The 12508-nt window shown below is 35.8% G+C and overlaps 1 protein-coding gene across 1 annotated transcript in view; it reads left to right on the forward strand.

The window, feature by feature from the left end:
• The first annotated feature begins 3708 nt into the window (after positions 1-3708).
• Positions 3709-12508, forward strand: part of STAM (signal transducing adaptor molecule (SH3 domain and ITAM motif) 1) — a 20887-nt gene continuing 12087 nt past the window's right edge. The window contains exons 1-5 of the mRNA XM_009701642.1: positions 3709-3776; positions 10002-10077; positions 10165-10260; positions 10807-10953; positions 11235-11313. Of these exons, the coding sequence (XP_009699944.1) occupies positions 3709-3776; positions 10002-10077; positions 10165-10260; positions 10807-10953; positions 11235-11313 (466 nt within the window). The remainder of the gene's footprint in view (positions 3777-10001; positions 10078-10164; positions 10261-10806; positions 10954-11234; positions 11314-12508) is intronic.

Genomic DNA, 12508 nt, shown 5'->3' on the forward strand with positions numbered 1-12508 from the left:
CCTGACTTGGCACTCACTAAGTTGAATAAAATTTTGTAGCAATGATGAGGAGGGATAGAGTCTGAAGTAAACATTAATATCGCTATGGCAGAATTATTTGTGATCAGAGATGGAAGATGAAGAACATTTCTAGTTTAAGTTACCTTCTGTCTGCAGTGCTAACCTAACCTAAGACTTTAAGTACAAATGTCTGTTTTTCACTCCCTATCAGAGGCCATTTTGGTACTAAGATAGAGGCTGGCAGTGACATGTCAGCTGTACATGAAGGCTGGTAGGGTGCCAGCTGGTAGTCAGGGTAAGCAAATACTGAATGCACGTAAAGTTTTTTTTTGCCTGTGAATGTGTGCCTTATTTTAGAAGAGAAAGCATTCATGGATTTTAAGTGATAATAGTGTAAGTAATTTAACTTAAGTAGCTTTAAGTCATAATTTTGTCTACAAAACACTGATGCAACATAAGAATTTTGTCAAAGCATCTTTGTTGCTCTTGTTCCCAGAGTGGTGAAAGGTGATAGTCATTCACGAGTGCTCTGACAGAGATACTGGCTTTTTTTGTGGACAGTCAATGTCAGCGTACTGCTAACATTCACAGTATGCCATTAACTTTTAACTGCCCTTGTTTGCGACAGAATTTAACTAAAATTCTGGAGACAAAATTTCTTTGTTATGTCTTACAATTAATTTTATTATCCAAGGGAATAACGGAGGCTTTTTACTACAGAAGACAGAAAGTACACAATGAAACTGAATTTCAGGCTGAAATTTAGTAAGGAACTATCTAGTGTTCGTTGGTGAAGGAAATATCCTGACTAAGAAGGGGGAAGGTGTTGCAAGCAAATGGCAGTTTTTATACAGGACTAAGTTCAACTTCCAAGAAGGAATGTCACCATGATAGAAAATTTGTAATTGTAGTCATGGATAACTTTGCAAAATATTCTTATTGAGAATTAAAATAGAGGTTGTAATCAGTGTGGTTGATGTGGATCAGATATTTCATCAATCATCATCTTATTTGTAGTTTTAGTCAAACTGTTTAAGTTAGCATAAATCATAGTTTGGTGTTATCTTAAAACATTAAGCATGCATTAGTTTACTTTTTGATTTGTAAAAGATGTAACCAATTACCATGCCATTTCTCTCTGATGATGTGAGGAAAGGAGGATCAGTTGTTGCCAAAAGTACAGACAATTGCCTGTTATGTAGAATAATGGAAAAGACCAAAGTTTCAGTTCCATTGGATTGCTCAGCTCTGTGCAGAAGGATGTGCCAACTGAAGCACGGCATTAGGCGTGAGTGAACGGTGTGAGAGTGCGAGGCTCCATGTGAGCTCTGAGCCTGGCAGGAGCTTAAGGCTGTGGAGAGCACCTTGCAGACACACTTTGACTGGAGCTGGTCCAGCTCCAGCAGAACTGGCAATGAACTGAGACAGTGGAATCCTGGAAGTAAGCTGCCTCCATGGAGGTCTATTTTGTGTGTCTCTCGACTGTGCTTATCAGCTGTTTTCAGTTTTGGGAATGCAGTGTAGGCAGCTCAGGTGCTGTGTTTCAAAAAAGCGGTTATGATGCTTCAGAGTTGAGGCTGGCTTTGGTAGCAGTACAGCTGCTGTGCCCATGGACTATGATTACAGAAGACGGTCCTGGCCTCTGGTGGCTCGATGCAAGGCGTTCAGTTCAGGTGTCTTACCATGTGTGGCACGAGTATTCTGCCTACAGATGACTGAGAGCTGGCTATATTAAAACAATGAATAACAAGTAGGATAAGTATAATGCATGGTTCTTCATGGGTTTTTCCTTGCCTTCCCTTCTGCCCTCCCCCCATCTCATTTGCTTGTATTTACAAGGTATGGCCAACTAAAGAACTGAAATTCTGGCATAATGAAACAATGTTAATTGATATAAGCAGGGTACAGTCTCATTGCTGTCTTCTCCTGTTTTGGCATTTTTAATTGGCATGCTGAGTGGATTCTGCCATTGTGGTGTTCCTTTCAGTTTTTGCTTCACAGTTGACATGTTTCCTTTATGAACAAGATTTAAAAATAAAGAATTTCTCTGAATGTCAGCTGCAATACTCCTAAGCATGATTTGGAACAATAGTAGACTGAAGGAAAAATAAAGTGGTTATTTGGTCAGCTGGTATGTCTTAGTGCTAGATGTTAGCACGGTGTCTACCCAGAATGTTTCATATTTTTGTTGGTTATGACCATGTTTTGTAATCAAATAAGTTTTCTGATTCAGTTTAAAGAGAAGCAGCAGTGCTCTTTGATTTTATCTGAGAGAACATACGGAATTGTAACTGACTTCCATTTAGGTTTTCTCTATACTGCTTTGCTGTTTTCCTTGCATGGGGCAATACAACTGATGTGTTATCATTCTAGTTGTATATGGAAGTGTTTAATTTTTCCTCAGAAATACTTTGAAAGCAAATAACCATAGAGCTTTGCTTTTCTGCATTTTTGTTCGGTAACCTACTTCTATTTGTAGGACAAAGAAACTCATTCATAAAGACAAGCCATCAACTTTGGGATGAATAATTCCTTGTAACTTCTGGAGACTATGTGTTTTGCTTTGTCTTTCTCTTCTCTGCAATCTTGCAAGTGCTAATATGGACAACGAATCTTTCCTAGTAAATAAGTTTCTGTAGGAAATTTTTGCTTCCTTTCATGCAACTAAATAGTATGAGAGACTCCCTGAGGGTTGGTACTCATTACTGAGGCATATCTTGTGTTTTGTAGATTAAGAGGTGAATATTAGATGAAACATGGTTAGGAAACAAAGTTTGTGTACTATTCTGTGCCCATTCTCTTTCTGTTTGGTGAATAATGGAAACTGCTTGTGTATTCCCTTATGCTTTCCAGGCCTGATCTGATCTATCAATGTTTAGATAATCTTCTGTTCAACTGCAGTGTAAAGCTCAGTTTCCTTTAACACTTTTATTGATTGTTATCCTCCATGTACCTAAGCTTTTCTGGAGGAGAAATAGGGAGGGAGTCTCTATTTTTCTTCTGGAGTGGAATCTGTTTTTTCTCCACCTACCCTCTCTATTTCTTCACTCTTCAGCAGGGATTCTTCTTGTCCAATTCAAAAGATTTGGAAGAAGGAGTCCCAGTGGTTTATATGAGATTAGCGTTGGTTTAGCAGTCTTTATAGCTGAAAAGAGACAGTAAAATCTGTCATCTAAAGCAGATATGAGAATGAGGAGATAAAAATTTAGTGATTATTAATGGATTGTTGAATCCTCCTTGTTGAGTTGTAATACATAGAAAGGAAATGCAAGACACAGCAGTTCACTGAGGAAGTGGTAAATGCAGTTGTATCTGACTCTGCAAACAGTAAACTAATGCTTTGGGTACTCTTATCCTATTACGCTTTATAGTTCCAAATGGAAGAAAAAAGTCTGTTGATAGCTGTATTACTTTTGTCATATTCTGGATATATCTTTATTATGTGGGAAAACAACCCAAAAATATATATTTGCTTATGAGTTTAAATTCATTGCCACAAGTGAACATTTGAAAATTAAAAAGAATTAGGAGTAACAGTTTTAATACATGAATTTATCAAATATAGGGACTTGTCATGCATTTAGCACTATAAAAGTGGTAATATTGCAACATCTTTGTTGACAATTTTGTTAAATTCTTTTTTTCTTTTTTTTTAATTTGTATTTTGATTTACCTATACTGTGTTCATCAGAGAAAGCGACCAGTGAGATGAACACTGCAGAGGACTGGGGCCTTATCTTAGACATCTGTGATAAAGTTGGACAGTCACGCACAGGGTAAGTGACTTTAGAAATTTCCTCCCCAAACTTTTAAATTATTTCAGTCTCAGATAAGAGGAATGAAATTTTTGTTATCTTGTATAGACTTTTGCAACAGCTCAATTTAACTTAAATTTATTACAAATAAAAGGAAAATGTATGGATTTTCTGCTAAAATATTTTTCAATTCTTCTTTGGATGTACCAGCTAAGCTGTTAAAACTAGGATTTGTGTACAGCAGCTTTTCACCAATGTAACAGAATAAATAAACTGATATGTTTGAGCAGTGTCACTGTAAACCCAGGAGACCTCATGAGGGATTTTTCTTACAGAATCATAATCTAGGTTGGAAGTGACCTCCAGAGGTCATCTAGTCCAACTGCCCAGCTCAAAACAGGTCTAATTAGATCAGGTTGCTCAGGACCGTGTCAAGTCTTGAATGCCTCCAAGGTCAGAGTTTCCCCAACCTCTATGGGCAACATGTTTCAGTATTCAACTACCCTTATGGTAAGTAAATAAGTAAATAAATAATCCTGCAATCTGATTACAATTTCCCCTGTTCCAACTTGTCTGTTGTATCTTGTCCTATAACTGTGCAACTCTAAGAAAGAGTCTGGCTGCATCTTCTATGTGTTCTCTGACTAATGAGTTGTACAAAGCAGTAAGGTCCTCTTTTGGTCCTCTCTTCTCAAAACTGAAAGAAACTGTCCATCTCGCCTTGTATGTGACTCTATTCTGGCCATCCTGGCAGCCCTCCATTGGACTTACTGCAGTGCGTCAATATCTTCCTTGCACTGGGGAGCTGCGAACTGGACAAAGTACTCCAGATGCAATCTTACTAGTGCAGAATGGAGGGGGAGGATCACTTCCTTGGCCCTGTTGGCTGCACTGGCCACTTTTTTGATGCAGGATGCAGTTGGTTATCTTTGCTGCCAGGCTGCACTGCTGACACCTGTCACCCAATAGGACCTGCAGTTCCTTTCCTGCGGAGCTGCTTTTTAGGTGGTCAGCTCCTGGCCTTTGCTGATGCAAACCATCTGAAACGCAACACCTTACCCTTGCTCTTGTTGAACAGAATTTGCTGTTGTCAGTAAAGTTGCTGAGAATGCACTGCCTCCCGTCATTCAGGTTATTAGTGAAGACATTTAGCAGTGTTGGTCCCAGCAGAGATCCCTGAGCAACCCCACTAGTTACTGCCCGCTAGCTGGAATCTGCAGCACTGGTGACAACACTCTGAACTTAGGAGGCCAGTCAGTTTTCCACCCTCCTTACCATCCTTTTATCCAGCCCATATTTCACTGTTTGAGTGATAAGGAGACTATATGATCTCCAACTGTGTGTTGAAACTTTGCTAAAATCAAACTATAAAGCATGTGCTACCCTTCCCTTATCCCCTCACCAGTGTCTTTGTCACAGAAAACAATGAGGTTCTGTGTTTCTTCCCGTTGTTTTGAGAAGCTATCCTCTGACATCAGGGCTTTGATAAATGTGCACTTTGAAAATGTGATATTAAATTAAACATGTCTTAATATGGGCTGCTAATGCTTCCATTACTTATTCTTTACCGAGTTCTGTCATAGAATTTATGCATGCACTGTTTTTTTGGACATGAAAAGTTAAAGTATAATTTGAGTTACCAAATAAAAATGTTTGGAAATGTTTTCAACACATCTTCTCCAGGCATTCCGTGTAACAATTCAGATAAGGAATAGCCTCAAAAAGAGAGTTTTGCCATTGCTGCTGTTTAGTGAAAGGCTTCTCTGAGAACGACTTGGATTGCCTTGTAAAACAGCAGGAAACAGTATGGGATGCCAGACAGCAAATTACCACCTGGGACTTTTGTTCCAAAGGACAGGTTTGCAAATAAGCTTATTCCTTGGGATTAGAGATCGTCTCTAGAGGAGTACTTATAAATAGCATGGCATATTGAGATTTCTGTGCTGTTGTGTATAACTGTAGTTAAGATAACAACTTGTCTTAACTTAACAAGTTAATGACATTTCATATTAGTCTGTATACGTAAAACTGGTTTTCTTTTCCTTGAGCATGTTGATGCTGAGCCTGTAACAATATTATTGAAGGCTTCAGTATTCTATTTAATCCCTGAAAGCGTTTCCACAGGCAAGATTTAGTCTCACAACAGGTTAGTCTGAACAGTGCTCAAATGTGTATACCTGCAAGAGACAGCTGCTTGGGAGTACATACAAAGCTAGAGATCTTCTGGTAATGTGCAGCTAAACTTCTCTGGGACAGCTGGAATTTCTGATATGATTTGTGTGGGATTTTTTGGTGGTGTCTTTTTTGTGTGTGTGTTTGTGGGGTTTTTTTTGTTTTTAATAAAACAATGATTTTATCCTGGTTGTGACTTTGACCTTTGTAATATTTATCCTGCTTGTAATAAGGTGCTAGCTGACTCATTGCTTAAATTCAGATTCTGTTAAAACTTGCTGATAGTGGATTTTCTTTGTTTTGATGGATTATGTCATGCCATGGCAAGGTAAAGCAAGACAGAGTTCCCTACTAAGAAGTTTAATCAGATATGCTATGCTGTTTGAAATTCTCCTGCAGTTTAAGTTCCTGTGGCAAGGATGCTAGTCGTCTCAACTGGGATCTACTTTAGTCTTTTAACCAATTCTGATCCAATACAAACTGTCTGTTACTGTTCTTGGCAGAAATTTAGATTATAAAATCTCTGTTTTATGGGTTTTCTTTGTATCAGTCTGTAAACTCCATTGCATGCCTGCAGCCTTTTAGATGTAGATTGTCTTACTGCTGAAGCCGTAGAAGACTAGAAGGACTATTCTTCATTTAGTGGCACTTTTTGTCCCACAGTGTTACGTGGCACATTGTCTCATTTAGGTGCTCCAACAACTTTTTTGCATCCAAAGTATTTGTGGGAAACCTGTTATGCTACAAAAGTCCTACATTTTCTCTTAAGATAAATTGCTTACAATTCAGTAACAGAAATGCTACTGTTAATTTTCACTTTGCAATACGTTCGTTACAGAAAATCACCAATAGCTAAAAATGTTATCTTTCTTCCATTAATCCAACCAACTAAGAGATTTTATCAACTTAAAATTCTACTGAATCTCTCTCTTTGACTATTTTCTTTATTTTTTGTGAATGTCAAAATCTAATTAATTAGAATTGATGCCAGAATTTTCATAAAAAACACTGGAAAGACAGTAAATTCAGTAATATTTTTAATAATATGCCTTGTTTGCAACAGCATATATGAAGTATTGCCATATGTAGTGTGGAATTAAGTTGATACTTTCTGCGTGTTTAGCATATGAGGTTCTTAAGCTGATCTAAAGTTTGTCCAACTGAGATAACACTTTTTTTTTTTATCTCTGAATTTGTTTTAGGAGCTCATACAGCTCAGTAGTTGCATATTACATTGTGTGCATCCCATTTTTTGGGAATATTGGTAGATCAATGAGCAAATTGCCTTTTCAACACGGAAACATGATTAAAACAAGGGTTTTACCACCAAAGGCAATCTTTTCTTCTGTTTTTTATACAGCATTATTGAAACTTTTATCCTATTTGACTGGCATTTTAAATCATCTGACTACAGGAAAGGTGTAGATGGTTGCATGTTGTTGGTTTTCTGCAATGAAAATGCTTACACGACTGAATCTATAGTTTATCAGTTCTGAGTAAAATAACATTATAAAATTTGAATGATTTGTTAAGCAGAATAAAAGGTAAAAGCAAAGACCACATATGGTATATTTTAGCATGAAACATCTCCCCCCCTGGCCTTCCTCACTTAGTTCAGAGCTAGCCAGTTCCTCAGTCTAATTCTGTTTGCATCTGGCTTTGAGAAGGTTGTGCCTTTTGTATTAACTTAATGAGACATATCAGTCTTTATGTTTGAAACTATCAGAATTTCAGTTTTTCTCCAGAAAAATTACTTAAGAAAAATGATGGCTGAAAAATAATGAAGCCAGTGACTGGGAGAATACACCAATGGTTGAGAAAATAGAAATATTCATTGCAGCACTCTCTGTTGGGGGTGGGTGTTGAGAAATGATTTGTCTATATTGCTGCTTGCCTGAACTTGAACTGATTCCTTATGGGTTAATCACTGCTTCAGTCAGTCAGTATTTCGGTTAGCTTATTCCTGAAAATCCATGAAAAGTTTTGGGCAGAGTGGTATTTTAGATTCTAATTGCTGTTAATTTTGCCTTGTTGAATAAAATATAATCAAGTACATTATTTTTTATTCTTTAAAACTGAAATTTATTGTGAATGTTTTCTGGATATATTAGTATGTAATACCATAGCTTCTGTTGTATCTTGCACTATTTCCTCGGTACTGATTTTTTTGTTCCCACTCACTGTACTGCCTCTGAAATTTTGATTGTAGAATCATTGGAGCAGAACTGTGGCCCAATATTTCTATAGCATCACCTGGAGTGATGGCTAATAAATAGATAGAATTATGTTCTCCTGGGGTGTGCCTTCTCTCTGATTTCTGTGTAGTGCTCCTCATAATTTACAAATTAAATTGTGTGATTAATTTGATTTGAAAATAAGGATTACAGTTCTGTCTAGAATAGGGATTCTTAGTTGGTGTGAATAAACATTGGTAAGCCTGGATTTTATTTTTCTTTTGCTGTGGAAGTAATTAAAAGATTTTTTTAAAACATTTGAGCATATTAAAACATTAACACTCAAATATTGATCATTTCTGTTAAATATATGAGCAATTTTTTAAATTATTATTTCTTTAAGATGTTTTTGTGAGTTACTGAGGGATTTCTTGGTTTTGTGTGGGTTTTTTGTTTGTTTGTTTTTATCTTTTCAAAATTGTGCTTGACATGTGGAAGATCATTTGGCTTGGAGGCTTTCTTGTTACTGTATTACTTTTTAATAAGACTTTGGATTCCTTAATAAAAAAATCTTAGACTAATGGTCCTGTTACTGAACTGCTAAGCTCTTGATCCTGTAGCCTCCCTTTATAATTACTGGCTTAACAATTAATGGACACACACTTTTTTGTGCTTGCACTCATATCACATTGGTAGTCCTACTCATAAATTAATGGTTAAAAAAAGCAGTTATTTCTGAAAATTTTAGCATGTATTCTTTCTCAAATGAAATGAAAGTATGAGAAGTCTTGGATGATTAATAGATAAATGGCAGTGCTTGCCTTATATCCTTCATTTGTAATAATTGGTTATATGTAGGTATACACTGAGTGATATGTAGTCTTGCTGTGTGACAGCATTTTCTATAATTAGTACTACTAACTATGAGGTGGACATTTCTGTAAAATGTAGACACTGCCAAATATAGTGTAACCAAGAAGTGGTGTAACTTATACCTAAGTTTCATGTTAGTTCTTGGATATCAGTTGAATAGAAAAATAATTTTGCTTCAAAAAAGAAGTTACTGTAAATACTCCAGAAATGCTTAAAATCTCTTAGTTTAAATTTACTTTCACTTTTCCTCTTTAAAAAACTTTCAGGGTTATCTTTTCAGAGCTATTCAACAGATAATGCTTATACACCCATCATAATTCCTACCCAGCCTCTCTCAGCCTTCCACGACCTTTAAAGACAGAAAAAAATAACAGAAAGTCACACAGATTTTAATATGCTAAACTGTCTCTGAAACTCCTATTCAAACTCTTTCTTAAATTTGCTTTTCACATTATTTCTATCTACCGCAACATAGGCAAGACTTGAATTCTGTATGTAATTGGTTTGAGACTGTGATGTAGAATGTGTAACAATTTTTTAGCACTTGTTGGTTCATTACATATCTTCTTTATAAATGTTTTTCTGTAGATTAGAAGAGACTGAGGAATGTAGTGGTGGTAATCGAAAAAAAAAAAGAGTAACAAATGGCTGTTGGTAATCACTATGTAAGCAAATGCTCTTACATAAGTATGTGAAATAGAGGAGTAGGTCTGTAGACTACAGTGAATTACAGTTCCGTTTGTAAGAGATTTTATGCATTTGTGGAGTATTTACAGTAATTCTGTCTAGCTACAAAAGGTAACATAATTTACTGAGAGTTTTGATAATTAGGAAGGCTAACAATCCTACAGATAGAAATGGCTACAACTGTTAATGGCTTTTTTTTTTTTTCATGTTGCACTTATAAGCTACTAAGTAATTTACTGGTGATCGGGAGAGCTTGCTGTTGGTGTTGTCCTGTTGTCACGTGTGCAATAAGAAATGTTAATTCCATTACATTTTTTTAAATCTGTCTTGTGATTTTTAGGCCTAAGGACTGCCTCCGTTCTATTATGAAGAGAGTAAACCATAAAGACCCCCATGTTGCTATGCAAGCATTAACGGTAGGTTCTTTTTAATGTAATACTTTTCCTTCCTGAAAAGTTATATTGCAAAAAATCTTCTCTGAGTTTTAATATTTCTTTCTTTAGCTTCTAGGAGCGTGTGTTTCAAACTGTGGTAAAATCTTTCATTTAGAAGTCTGTTCAAGAGATTTTGCTAGTGAAGTGAGCAATGTGTTGAATAAGGTAATGTACTGCATTGATTTATTCAATTCACAAGAAAAGCGAAATCAGAGAGAGAATTGGGATAATCTGAAAGTGGAATGGAATCTGCTTTTAGAAGACTGGAAATTTGATGGAGTGGGGAAGGATACAATGTTACTGGGAAAACTGTGGCTGTGAGAAAGAACTTCCTGAATGCTACTTCACATTACAATTACTTAAGTATTCTGCTTGGGGGAGGCAGGGTGTGATGTGTTAATTTATAAATTCATTTTCACCTTAAATAACAGCAATGAAACCCTAAATACAGATGTGATGAAAGGGAGACAATACAGGGCTTTTATATCACCTTGTTTTACTTTATTTTGGGCCTAATATGTATTGTACTAGCACAAACACAATGCTGGTGTACTATTCTCCCTTTCTGATAAAGATACCCCTTAGTGATACACTTGACTTCAAAATAAAGTGTTTATATAGTTTATATTGACAGTAACATGAAATTATTTGAAATTAAGGAGTTAAGAACAGATTCCTACATTATTTAACTAGTTTCTACTGTTCTTGCAGGGTCATCCAAAAGTTTGTGAAAAGCTGAAAGCCCTTATGGTGGAATGGACTGATGAATTCAAGAATGACCCACAGCTTAGTTTAATATCTGCTATGATAAAAAATCTTAAGGAACAAGGAGTTACTTTCCCAGCTATTGGTTCACAGGTACATTAAATTTTGTGGTTGTTCTTAAAGGGTATCACAAATTTTTTTTATCCTCAGTTCTGTTTTACAGTTAGTAGTCTTGAATTCTATAATGTGTTTGGCAAATAAAATGAAATCTCTCTTGTCTTAATAAAACATTCCTTTGAGGGGTGAAGTGCTCTGACTACTTTAGATTTTTATATTGCAGATGAATACAAATGAAAACGATAAACTTAATGCATTCTCAGTTTTTTGTTGAATTAATTTTTACATCTTTCACTTTTGGCTAGGCTGCTGAACAGGCAAAAGCAAGTCCAGCTCTAGTTACCAAAGATCCTGGTACAGTAGCCAACAAAAAGGAAGAGGAGGATTTAGCTAAAGGTGAGCGCACTTACTTGCTGACCTGATGAATATGTTGGTAAATATCAAATAAAGCAGGAACCAAATGTTTTGGTTCCTTCCTCTATGTGAACACTACATTTATGAATTTTAGTATATTAGGTATACTTAATATACTAATATATAAGATAATAGTATATTAAGGATTTCTACTCCTTTCTTTTTGTACCCTTCCTGAAGGGTTAGAGATTAAAACTATTCTATCAGTAAAAAATATGAAAAATTCCTGGTCTTCATTTTTTTTCCTTGCCAAACTGAAACAACACAGTAAAAGATCTGCAAAATCTCATGTTAAGGACATGCTCCACTATTTTGATACACGTTCTGCACTTGGATTTTCCCTCTTCCTGGGGCGAGTGAAGCACATTCATTTGCAGTGTAAACATTTGATGGAAGGAGAAAATAGGGATTATAGTATAAGTTGTATGCAAGGTATTTTGGGTATACTACTTTAAACTTTTATTCCTTTGAATACTGCTTCTGTAGTATGCTTTAAGGCTTTGATTACTATATGCATAAGTGGCTGTTAAATGTCTCATTGCAGTCCCAGTAAACAAAACTAGGATGATTTCTTTTGATTTACTGTTGTACTAAAGTATACTTAAAGGTCGTTTAATGATCCTATACCAAACATGTGTGAAGAGTTATTCTTATAGTGTTTTGATCTTTATGGTCTTGATGCTGAAGTTTGACCTCAAAACCCAGTAATATAAAGGCATTGAATGTTAGCCCTTGTACATATTGTGGCTTTGGGCTTAAACTTGTAACAATGGCTACTCACTATATGAGTGAAATTCTTGCGCTGTTGGTTGGTGGATGTTTGCAGTTTCTCATCTTTGATAGAATTTTGTTGTTGTTGTTGTTTAGCTATTATCTAATAAAACATTGTTTTCGTTAAATTGTCATTAGCCCATCTGTATATGTTACTAATCATTTCTTCAACAGTTGACCCACCAAAGTCTACTTTTAAAGTGATCTGTGTCTCAAAGTTTCATATTCTGCATGGGTTCTCTAATGTTTGTTCTCTTATTTTTTGTGTCTCGCTCTGTCCCTTCTTAAACAAGATCTTTTATTTTTTCCACAAACTTGAAGGAGTTTGATATGAGTGAAACCTTTCTGCTCAGACAAGTTTAATTGAAAATTACTAAGAAATGTAAAATTATTCAAGGAATGGTAG

Source organism: Cariama cristata, unplaced genomic scaffold (genome assembly GCF_000690535.1).
Source record: "Cariama cristata isolate BGI_N322 unplaced genomic scaffold, ASM69053v1 scaffold15056, whole genome shotgun sequence".
Taxonomy (NCBI): Eukaryota; Metazoa; Chordata; class Aves; order Cariamiformes; family Cariamidae; genus Cariama; species Cariama cristata.